Source organism: Engystomops pustulosus, chromosome 4 (genome assembly GCF_040894005.1).
Source record: "Engystomops pustulosus chromosome 4, aEngPut4.maternal, whole genome shotgun sequence".
Lineage (NCBI taxonomy): Eukaryota > Metazoa > Chordata > Amphibia > Anura > Leptodactylidae > Engystomops > Engystomops pustulosus.
In genome coordinates, this window is record NC_092414.1 from 155,239,188 (window position 1) to 155,251,895 (window position 12,708).

General features: G+C 40.0%; 1 protein-coding gene across 5 annotated transcripts in view; it reads left to right on the top strand.

Moving 5' to 3' along the window:
• The window catches only part of MYO5A (myosin VA), a 99,077-nt gene extending 86,616 nt beyond the window's left edge, over positions 1 to 12,461 (top strand). For all 5 annotated transcript variants that reach the window (XM_072148202.1, XM_072148201.1, XM_072148203.1 and 2 more), the window contains 8 exons: positions 27 to 173; positions 3,037 to 3,191; positions 4,116 to 4,205; positions 4,950 to 5,100; positions 5,738 to 6,020; positions 6,948 to 7,122; positions 7,526 to 7,606; positions 8,200 to 12,461. In XM_072148202.1, coding sequence (XP_072004303.1) covers positions 27 to 173; positions 3,037 to 3,191; positions 4,116 to 4,205; positions 4,950 to 5,100; positions 5,738 to 6,020; positions 6,948 to 7,122; positions 7,526 to 7,606; positions 8,200 to 8,352 — 1,235 coding nt within the window. In that variant the 3' untranslated portion in view covers positions 8,353 to 12,461. The remainder of the gene's footprint in view (positions 1 to 26; positions 174 to 3,036; positions 3,192 to 4,115; positions 4,206 to 4,949; positions 5,101 to 5,737; positions 6,021 to 6,947; positions 7,123 to 7,525; positions 7,607 to 8,199) is intronic.
• Positions 12,462 to 12,708: the final 247 nt, after the last annotated feature.

Below are 12,708 nucleotides of genomic sequence, written 5' to 3' on the forward strand. Positions count from 1 at the left end.
CATTAATCTAAATCTAATTTGTGTAGTTGGTCAAATGGAGAATGTGTCTCCTGGACAAATAGTGGATGAGCCTATCCGTCCAGTAAATATTCCCCGTAAAGAGAAAGACTTCCAGGGAATGCTGGAGTATAAGAGGGAAGATGAACCCAAGCTGATAAAGAACCTGATATTAGGTAAGCATTACATGATTATTCATTTTATTATTCAAAATCGTTTACCAGGTTCCCCAACACTTATAAAACTGCGGCCACTGAGTTGTACTGGGTCCTAACACAAAGAAGGGGGCAGGCACTGCTAAAGTGAGGCAGTCCTGCATCTAAATACAGATGTATAATACTCATGAAAAAGTGATGCAGAAAAACAGACCAAATGTAAAAATCAATCAATACAAAATGTTTTTAGATCCAACAATACTCAAGTGAACACACAAGGTATAAAAACACTTACAAAGGCGCACAGAGGAGTAGCACCTGTGAAAGAGCACAGAGAGTACAAAGCAGGGCATCAATCACAAATCCTCTGTTCCCTTCCAATATAAAGTCCATATAAAGACAATATTGTGACTTCCTCAGGGAAAGTATGTGACGAAACACGTGGGATACGCCTTCCCTGACCCTGTTCCTCTTCAAGGAGTATTGTTAGATCTAATAAAATTTTGTATTGATTGTTTTTTACATTTGGTCAGTTTTTTAGCATAGCTTTTTCTTGAGTATTATACACTGAGTTGTGCTGTTTATTTTTATATCTTGTATGAGGTTGGCTAGATTTATAATTATTAATCCAAATGCATCTTGAGGAGCTGTGCATTAGCCACATGGAAGAATCCCTTTAAGATGGCCGTGCAGTTTTTTTTTTAAAATTCTCCTATGTACATACACTCACCGGCCACTTTATTAGGTACACCTGTCCAACTGCTCGTTAACACTTAATTTCTAATCAGCCAATCACATGGCTGCAACTCAGTGCATTTAGACATGGTCAAGACAATCTCCTGCAGTTCAAACCGAGCATCAGTATGGGGAAGAAAGGTGATTTGAGTGACTTTGAACGTGGCATGGTTGTTGGTGCCAGAAGGGCTGGTCTGAGTATTTCAGAAACTGCTGATCTACTGGGATTTTCACGCACAACCATCTCTAGGGTTTACAGAGAATGGTCCGAAAAAGAAAAAACATTCAGTGAGCGGCAGTTCTGTGGGCGGAAATGCCTTGTTGATGCCAAAGGTCAGAGGAGAATGGGCAGACTGGTTCGAGCTGATAGAAAGGCAACAGTGACTCAAATCACCACCCGTTACAACCAAGGTAGGCAGAAGAGCATCTCTGAATGCACAGTACGTCGAACTTTGAGGCAGATGGGCTACAGCAGCAGAAGACCACACCGGGTGCTACTCCTTTCAGCTAAGAACAGGAAACTGAGGCTACAATTTGCACAAGCTCATCGAAATTGGACAGTAGAAGATTGGAAAAACGTTGCCTGGTCTGATGAGTCTCGATTTCTGCTGCGACATTCGGATGGTAGGGTCAGAATTTGGCGTCAACAACAAGAAAGCATGGATCTATCCTGCCTTGTATCAACGGTTCAGGCTGGTGCTGGTGGTGTCATGGTGTGGGGAATATTTTCTTGGCACTCTTTGGGCCCCTTGGTACCAATTGAGCATCGTTGCAACGCCACAGCCTACCTGAGTATTGTTGCTGACCATGTCCATCCCTTTATGACCACAATGTACCCAACATCTGATGGCTACTTTCAGCAGGATAATGCACCATGTCATAAAGCTGGAATCATCTCAGACTGGTTTCTTGAACACGACAATGAGTTCACTGTACTCAAATGGCCTCCACAGTCACCAGATCTCAATCCAATAGAGCATCTTTGGGATGTGGTGGAACGGGAGATTCGCATCATGGATGTGCAGCCGACAAATCTGCGGCAACTGTGTGATGCCATCATGTCAATATGGACCAAAATCTCTGAGGAATGCTTCCAGCACCTTGTTGAATCTATGCCAAGAAGAATTGAGGCAGTTCTGAAGGCAAAAGGGGGTCCAACCCGTTACTAGCATGGTGTACCTAATAAAGTGGCCGGTGAGTGTGCATGCTTGCATTTGTCAGACATTCATGTACCGTATATATTTGAGTAAAAGCCGAAGCCCCTAATTTTACCATCAAAAACTGGAAAATCCTATTGACTTGAGCATAAGCAAAGGGTGGGAAATACATTGTAGTATACGGCCGGCCAGCCCCCTGTAGTATACGGCCGGCCAGCCCCCTGTAGTATACGGCCAGCCGGTCCACCATAGTATATGGCCAGCCCCCAGTTTGCCCAGCACTTTAAAAAAAAAAAGTTAAGTTACATAATCACCTTCGGGTGGTCCCAATGTTCGGCGCCACTCCCTGATGCTCAACGCGTCTCTTCTGTCTTCTCCGCGATGCTCCAGTCCCCGCGGCTCCTCTTCTGTCTTCTGTAATAGCTATGAAGCAGCCACTGATGACGTCATAGTATGAGCCTGCCGGCAGAGAGCATGGCCGCGTCTCTGCTGGATGTAACAGAAGACCGAAGAGGAGCCTCGAGGACAGAAGCGTGACGGAGAACACAGAAGAGGAGGCGCGGAAAGGTGAGAATGTAAGTTTATTTTTTTTATGAACTCATGTATAAGCCGAGGTAAGGTTTTTCAGCACATTTTTTGTGCTTAAAAACTGGTTATACACGAGTATGTACAGTATTTTTAATTGCCCAAACCTTGTGTCTGCAGCTTATCTCATTTGAACAATGGATCGAGCATCCTTCTTTCCTTGTAGATTTGCTAAATGTACACCTCATATTGTCCTGTCCAAATCTGTATGTTCAGCTGAAGTGTAATGTGTATAATCTCATTCATGGGCACTTGTTAAGTTATTATTGGTTAGGCCCCCTGCACACGTACATGTTACGTCCATGGGATCTGACCAGCACATGGTCTGATTCCAAGGACTGGACACAGATTTTATTTCCTAGCTGCTCATTGTTGTTGATGGTGTTGATTCTTTTCCTTGTAAACAGAGTTGAAGCCTCGTGGTGTTGCTGTGAACCTTATCCCAGGCCTTCCAGCTTACATACTGTTCATGTGTGTGCGACATGCCGATTACCTCAATGATGATCAGAAAGTCCGTTCCTTGCTCACATCAACCATTAATGGCATCAAAAAGATCTTGAAGGTCAGGTATTAGTGTAACCGATGTATAAGAAATTGGATGAAACATAAGTCTATCATGTTATCAGTTATCTAAATTATTCCTAACTTTAAAAAATCCCCCCCCCCCTTTCATATTAAAGGGGTTTAACTACTCTTTGAATAGTATGGCAAAGGATCCAAGATTGTGTTTTAACATATCACTGGTCTGGTATATAGAAGTCGGTGTGGAAATATATATTCTTCCTGTACTATGCGGATAATTTGCTGTGTAATAGGTTATGTGGCTGCAGATCAAAGTGGTGTATGCACTATATTTTTGGAATGAGTCCCTAGAGACTCGCCTAGATAGAAGTAATGATGTGAGTCGCTCCGTATGACCGTGACCATGTTATGATTGACGAGAAGAAGTGAAATTTTGGAACTGTAATGTAACATGGCTCCAAGCCAGAAGTGACATCCTTACAGGCTTCTATAGGAGCAAGACATCTCCACTGCCTAGCAATGGCACAACTAACCAGTGTACTCAGTGCTGAACAATGGCACGGCTACCCAGTATATTCTATGCTGAGCAATGACACAACTACCCAGTATACTCAGTGCTGAGCAATGGCACGGCTACCCAGTGTACTCAGTGCTCAGCAATGGTGCCGATTCCCAGTATACTCTATGCTGAGCAATGGCACAGTTATCCAATATACTCTATGCTTAGCAATGGCACAGCTACCCAGTATACTCCGTGCTTAGCAATGGCACTGCTACCCAGTATACTCAGTGCTGAGCAATGGCATGGCTACCCAGTATACACAGTGCTGAGCAATGGCACAGTTACCCAATATACTCTATGCTGAGCAATGGCACGGCTACCCAGTACATGCAGTGGTGACAAATGGAAACAGAGTAGCATCTTCCAGTAAAGTTTTTCTAGATATGTTTTTTTTTATTTCAGAAAAGAGGGGATGACTTTGAAACTGTGTCCTTCTGGCTTTCCAACACCTGCCGATTCCTTCACTGTCTGAAGCAATACAGCGGAGAAGAGGTATCATTACATCTGATTGTTGAATATTTTTATTCTACTTTTTGTTACCTGTCAGATGAATCCTGCCTTCTTGTACATTCAGTTCTGTCTGTGAGCCTGAAAAGCTGAGCAGATCGATTCATTATTTTCTAAATAGAGGTTCAATATAACTTGTCAATTCCTGCTCGCTCTTTACTGAGGAGTCCAGTAGGTGGAGCTAATCTGTTATTGTAGAGTCATACAGGAAAGTAAAACCTCCTACTGGACTTCTTAGCAAAGAAAAGGATTTAACTGAATTTTTTCCTGCAGACCTATATATATCCGTCTGCTCAGCTCCTCCTGCTCTATAACATGAAAGTTCCTTTATAGTGATATTTCAAAAAGAAGCAATTTAGTCTGTACATGAAGAGTGATATTATTTCTAGCCTTGATTTCCAAATGTCAATTTTTAGCCCCTTGACCCCTTTGCAAGCTCCATCTCTAAGACCGATTTCACTCAGCCCTATTTGGTTAATATTTAGTTATATTTTCCAGACTGTATTTTGTGCAGGGACCCAGACTTCCAGCCCCATGATCGTCCATGCTAGAAGTCCCCTTCTCCCAGCAGAAACTATGATTACATTATGGAATAGACCTCTCCCAGCAAGTCACATAGAAATACCGTCACTTATAAAGATTTTATTCATATTTTCTTTTTAACCCAGTTACTAAAAGTTGAGTCCGGAAGACAAGTGATGATGACTGATTTCTTTCCACTCTTTCCAGGCCTTTATGAAGCATAACACAAATCGGCAGAATGAACACTGTCTCACCAATTTTGATCTTGCGGAATACAGACAAGTGTTGAGTGATTTGGCTATTCAGATATATCAGCAGCTGGTCAGAGTACTGGAGAACATCCTGCAACCAATGATCGGTGAGAAATTGGCATGTTCTTGTGCTAGTTAATAGAGGCAAACTTTTGGTAATATTGAAGGATAATAAAGATACTTTGTGTGTTCAGTCATCATTGTTTCTTTGTTTGAAAACAATAAAACTGGAAATGTAATGTATGTGTCACGTCACATGTAGGGCCCGGTGTAAGGCCCCTTATACTCTAGCGCAGCTTGTACAACCGGAACTCAACTCACGTGCTGGCTTTCAGCGTTCGGCCAGACGCTCCAGCCAGCACACATTGCCAGTGTGAGGTGAGTTGGACGCATCACACTCACTAGAGACGACTTAGAGGATCCCCATGGACAACCAGCACTCTACTGCCAAAAGATGTGCCAATTTTATAAGAGATGGCCTTAAATGGAAACATTTCCAAATGGAGTCTTCCTTCCTTGTTACTATATTTATAAGAGTATGTGTATGACGTATAAAACCCTCATCCTAATACATCCACCCTTGTTTTTATGTATTGACACGTTATTTTTAGTGGGGCTTCAATTGTATGCATTTGTTGACTGAAAAGGTTGTGACATATATCATCATCCTCTAATTCTTTATAGATTAATATGGGGAATCTTTTGTTTGATGTTCAGTAATGTATTTTATTTTGTGTATTTCAGTTTCTGGTATGTTGGAACACGAGACGATTCAAGGCGTCTCAGGGGTTAAGCCGACAGGTTTGCGAAAGAGAACATCCAGTATAGCTGATGAAGGAACATACACCTTGGACTCCATAGTGAGGCAACTCAACACGTTCCATTCCATATTGTGCCAGCACGGGATGGACCCCGAGCTTATCAAGCAGGTGGTGAAGCAGATGTTCTACATTATAGGTGCCGTCACTCTCAATAATCTGCTGCTCAGAAAGGACATGTGTTCATGGAGCAAAGGGATGCAGATAAGGTGAGGGATATTTCCATACATATGATGTCTTTTGAGAGAATAAAAGTGTTAAAACATTTTTAAAAAAATTAAAAAAAAACTTATTTGAGCCCATCTGATTCCAAACACATAAAAGCCATTGGGGTAAATTTCCCAGACTAGTGGATTATTATGAATTAATAGGGAGAGTAATAAAAAAGACATTTCTAATTATCTGTCGATCTGTGCCAAATTTACTTTATTTATCTTTTTCCAACCCAGTCCAGTTTTCACTTCAGTTAACTTACACTTCATTTATCATCAGAATCCCTAAGTGGTCAAGAGATTTATGAATTGCGACCCCTCATGGAGTAGGAAAAACTAGTTGCAACAAATTTGTGAATCTTGTAACTATTCAGGTGTATATCTAGGGCAGACATTAACTCCTTATGTGCCACAATTATGAAGCTCTATAATGCACTATGGAAAATCTAATGTGCATAGTGAATAGTTCAATACGATTTCCTATTAGAGATGGGGGCTAGAGTGTTTTGCACAAAAATGTGAAACCTTTTAGAAAGTCATACGTTATAAATCTGACTTGCACATCTGGATTGCTTTGACATTTCTGCCGTTTGGAAGAAGAAATGATAAATTGAGTAGGTAGGCACAAAGGTACAAATATGGCGCAAAACTGCAGATGCAACAATTCCTCCACCTATTTATGCCAGAAAACTAACGTGACGACACTGATGCATTCCCCTCATAGTCTTTTGTATATGAAGTGCTTAAATTTGTCCAATGCTGGGAATGTGTTCATGTTATCCGCACTTGAAAATGTAAACAATCCAAATAAAACGATCAAAATACATTTTGAGATAAGATGCAGCTTTAGACCTAGAGCTTGATGATGGGATCATGTTATATGACATAGACAGAAATGACAGAATTTTGTATGTCTTTCTACAGGTACAATGTGAGCCAGCTTGAAGAATGGCTACGAGACAAAAATCTGATGAACAGTGGAGCAAAGGAGACACTTGAACCGTTAATTCAGGCTGCACAATTGCTACAAGTAAAGAAGAAAACGGATGAGGATGCAGAGGCCATCTGCTCAATGTGCAATGCTCTGACTACTGCCCAGGTACCCGGCCACATATTACAAGTGCTAAGCCCTTATGCAAATGATCAGCGTGGTATTAATTCATTTAACACATAGACAAGTTCATTTCCACTGGATTACGCACATGCTGTCATTTCCACGGATCCTTGTGCAAGCTTAAAACTCGGAGCAGGATCTTTTCCTGTAATCCTGCCTGTGTTTGTGGCGTGTTCCTTTGCAGGGGAGCCCTAGTACAGGGCACAAAAGAAAACTTTTTTAAAAATCTCATAATATCAGATGCAGAGTTCTAGTGTACATGTCTCAAGATATGCTTATGTGATGAATGATGTAGGATCTGTAAATGCTATAGGTAGAGTATAGGTCCAATAATGTGTTTAGCTGTTTCTGCAGTTAAAATGTATAACAAAGGATGTTGTCTCCACAGATTGTGAAAGTGTTGAATCTTTATACTCCTGTAAATGAATTTGAAGAGAGAGTTTTGGTATCGTTTATACGTAACATACAGGTAAAGTATTTGTATCTTCTACAGTAATGATAGATATATAGTGAGGTCGCTGTGATTATCAATATTAAATGCCAATTAGGAAAGATGTAAGCTTTTAGGGGTAGTTAAAGTTAGGAGTTTAGGAGCTTTAAAGATTGGCCACTTAGGACATCTAGGTCCTCTGCACCTGCCAGTGATGTGAATTTATAACCCGTGCATTCACAGCTCTGTCCCCTGTTTTATAACGGTGTATGAGGTGAGACCCTTAACTCAGCAACTTCTTATAGCCAAGGCCACAGTAGAAAAAAACTTTGTAAGAGGACATGTCAACAGGATCATACAGCAACATTGCTTCTTGTTCTGGGTGGCATTATATAGTAGAAACATTTGGCTGACCATAGTCTCCACGTGTTACAGAAGCTGGTTTGATGGCGATCAGTTTTTGGGTTGTGGGTACAAGGCTACCCGACATGGGCAGCAGTAGCAAGTGGCATTAGGATAATACAATGTATTAGACCAGTAAACCACACTAAGAGCAAAATGCAAGATGCATATTTATTTTTATTACAATTTTTGTCTAGAAAAATGTATAACTCTTTGTCCTCTAATTTCAGTTGCGTCTAAGGGACCGGAAAGACTCCCCTCAGCTGCTAATGGATGCCAAGCATATCTTCCCTGTCACCTTCCCATTCAATCCATCATCTCTTGCTCTGGAAACCATTCAGATCCCTAGCAGTCTCGGCCTAGGATTCATCTCACGTGTGTAAATAAATCATCACCGATCTCCAATCGCTCAGACCTCTTGGTAACACTGGAAGCATTCTGGAATTCACCATTGCACCCTTAGATACTAAGTCACATATCTCCTGTGAATTGTACATCATGTAGAAGAGACTGCTGGGCAGGTGGCACGTGGTTTCCAATTGCTCATATTGTCTTTCCCGTCTTGAGGTTTGGGGACTTGCCTTGGTCTTGGATCAGATGTCCTAGGAACAGTAACTGTTGCCTTCCTAATAAGAGAAGCAGGGATGTGAGGCAGGAAATGTGTTTATAGAAGAGAATATATATATATATATGTGAGAAGGAAGCTATGGATTATTGTGTTAGGCTATAAAGTGGTAGTCTGTCTGATCAATATGGCTGTGTACATAACTGTATAAGCATACATTAGCCAAATTACATCATTATTTATGTTAGGGTTACAAGAAAAACTTTCTATAAAAGTATTGGGAACAAATCCCTGCTTACCATGTTACGTGGATGTTTCTTAGCACCGTGGTTTACTATGCATATTAATGTGCTGCTGTGTTTTGTGTTCTTCTGATGTTCCAGTATTCGTATTAGGCACTACAAATAAAATCCTCATCTCTTTATTATCCAGAATGTTTACAGTCCAATGTGATCTTTGTCAGGGTGAGCCACCATTCTTTACTGCACCTGGAAAGAAGGAACAGGCAGCTTTAAGCACAGAAGAATCGCTGGAAAAATAGCAGTTTTTAATAAAATATCTAAAAAGCCTTAAAGAACAAATAGGATCTCAGTAAAATCCTAATGTATAGTCCTTTATGGAGTTTTTATGTCATATTTGAGTGTTTCAGTTCACAGTATTATTTTCAGCTGATGGTTTTATTAATGTTTGCTGTGTTTTTGGTGTATTTTCTTGACTTTATTTTGCTGATATTCTGTGCATTTTATTTATTCAAGTCTGTGGCACATCCCATACTTGTACTATCAGAATGATTGCTTAGAAGTTGCTGGTATTACAGTAACAGTTTCCCAGTAGTTACACTGTCCTGTGAATCAGCATGTACTATTAGAGACTGGTCTGTATCACGGTTCAGTCTCACGCACATAGAAGACACTATTGCACTAGATTTTATTATGCTAGGTCACTTTATGTGATATCGTATATCCCAATCCAGAGAACTGGAGTTAAAAAATCCATCAATAGAACATATCTAAACATTGTTTCCTTATATAAGAGTGATCCCTTAAGGTAATTTCTATTATCAGAGCACAGCAAGTGATGGGATAATAGCCAAGTCCTGTGACTGATGCAGTGTCAGACTGGGGTTCCTTGTACCCACCAAATAAAATTATTCTCAGCAGCGACCATGCAGAAAATCCTCTACTAGATTGCAAATTAGATTGTCTTCTGTTATATCCCTGGGGTCCATAGAATAAGGTCACGGTCCAGCCATAATTTCCAGCTTCACATGTATTTATTCAAAAGTTCACCATTGACAATTAATAAACGTCTACACGTTTCAGGCGGATCACGCCTTAATCACGACAAGCACATATCCCTGGGGTCCAGTGTAAGGTTGGAGCCTATTCCCACCAGGAGATGCAATGATTCTCTGCTGGGCCAGACCTACACTGGATATATGTGTGTTTCTTTGAGCCAGATGAATTGTGATTGGACTTGTAGGAGGTACAGTGATAGGCCCACTTACCTCACACACACAGGATGATTTCCCTCTATTGGTATGAGAAGTCTGTGTGTGATAATTTACATGTACAGACAGTTATGTACAAGATAGGTTCTTTAGGTTTGTACTTAAGTTGAATTTTCTTGTAAGTCCGAACTGTATATTTTATAATTGTAACTCCAGACAAAAATTTTCTTTGTCCCAGTAACAATTTAATTTTCAAAGTTTTGTGCTGTCATAGGAACTAAGGATTATCAATAAAACGTCATAACAGACACCTTACAGCTGATCATTGCAGCCTGGGACCTAAAGTAAAGCATCCAGTGAGCTTCACCAGAGGGGTCCGTCTGTAAGTCTGGGATCGCCTGTATATTTCACAGCTCAACTTCCATTAGAAGCAGTTGTCAGATAGGCCCACATAAATGACCGGACAGTGTCAACTGGTTCCTTGGTTAGTATTACCTGCTCATACGCCTTCATCTTTTGGATAGTTTACATACCTGTAGAATATATCTTTGCAGAGATACAATTATGTAGAAATCATGGCAAAAGGTAGACAATTGTTTTTCTTAAATTGTTCTTTTTATAAAAATGTTCATGTTTTTTGTTTCATAATATAATTGGTTTTATGACCAAATATTTTTTTGCCATGGAAGTAAAATGTTTTTTTACTCTTGGGAAGTGTCACTTTATTCTGTAGATGGCTGAACGCTGGAGGGTTATGCGGTCACATCCCTAGCTTGATATTCTTATCCACAGTCTACAGTAAAATGGCTTCTAAATAGATTTCTACCCCCTGTTTTGTGATAATTGAGCTTTTGTTGCTCAGAAGAGGGCATGTCTCCATGTTTGAAGTAGGGCTTTTTCTTGGGACATGTATAGTCTTCTTATCTGCTTCTTTCATTAAAGCTCTCACTTGTCGACACAATTATTTATGTGCTGTGTTTCTTTACATGGAGCTCAATCCCTCATCTTTGTCTCCCCGGGCCAGGGGAGTCCTTGTTACTGTACTTTAAAACATATCGACACATTCCGGAGCCAAGAAATTGTTAAAGCCTCAAAGGGGAAATTAAAGGGATTGTCACACAATTCCATGTTGTTATTCATCCACAGAATAGAGAGTATCATGCTGATTGATGGGGCCTGTAATTTGGAAGAAGGATAAGGAAGAACAAGGATCCCGTTCCCTATTATAAATGGAAAGTGGAAAGGAGATAACATGGAAATTTGAGAAAGTCCCTTTAAGATGTTTTATTTTCACATGATTTTCAAAATGACAGCCTGTAACCTCTCTTTAAACAGTGGTTGCTAAAGGTGTATAACATAAACAACTGTGGCACTACGTGTACCTCATGGGGCTGGGTTTTGGGGGAGGAGTGAAAGGACATCTACCAATAGGATGAACTATTGTAATGCAGTTGTGTGTCCCCTTTGGCAGGATCCGCTCTTCTTTTAGCTTCTTATGCCCTTGTTTTACAAAAAAACACCTGTCTGATACTATCCAATCAGAAGTGACCACACAGATATACCCCTAAATTGTAGTTTAAACAATGTGTCAGGAGGGGTGACAGCTTCTTTCTAAATTACATATACGGTATATTACTTTTATTTTATTTCATTTCTTATCCTAAAGTTCCAAAACCCCCATGTAAGATGTAAGCAAGTTGTTTACCTTATGGTAACAATTAACTGGGATTTATAATGTAGCAGGGTGGTTTATCAGTGAATATACTGCAAAATCTGCTACAACATCTGCATGAGGAATTTGTCATGGAATTCACTGCAGAACCTCCATTATAGTTGCTATGCTTAGATGGACCCCTACATTAGGGGGCACTTTAAAGTTGTGTCCTGGTGTACACATTTTTTAACACCTCTAAGCAACAGGAACTAACTTTAGGGGGAAGTTAGTCTAAAAGTATTGGTTCATATGTGAAATATTTCCCAATGGCTTGTATATGCTACAATGACACTGGCCATGAACTATGAATTCACATGCTAAATAATCTCAGGAGCCCTTCTGTACAGTTATACTGGGTGTATATGACCATAGCTTTCCTCCAGCAGCTCAGAATATTACTTGAGGGGGATTGGGGAAAAGCCACTGGTTCTTTTGCATGGATATATTGTAGTCATAGTAGTAACTTGATAACTTAACACATATAACACAGAGAGCTTTCTCTAATTTATGTCATTAACAGCAAGGTGTATGATATTTCTTAATGAACTAACCAAAAGAGGACAGATATGTGGATTTATTGTATAACTTATAATAAAAAAATATACTGTAATTGAAATAGATTCTCAAAAAGTCATCCAAGTATTTACACTAAAGCTGGAGTGCTAACAATGAATTGTCTTGTGCTTAGCAAATGTTTGCATTATTAACACTGTAACTAATTAGCTATCATTGAAAATTGGAAAATAAAAAAAATTGAGAATATGATGTGGTATTTTGCGTTTTTTTTAAGCCCCTGATTATATGTGTCATTCTATAGAGAGATCTCCCTTTATTTCTCAGTCATCTGTCTTCTGTCCCAGGGTATGTGGTGGCTTTTCAGTCTCTGTGCATTTTATTAATTGCAAGGCCAAATCAGCCACCAGGATGTTCTCGGGTTTCGGGCGGCAAAGCTTAACTGTATTCCTGAGCTCTCCTAGCTTCTTGACTTTATACATAAAAGTGATTTTTAG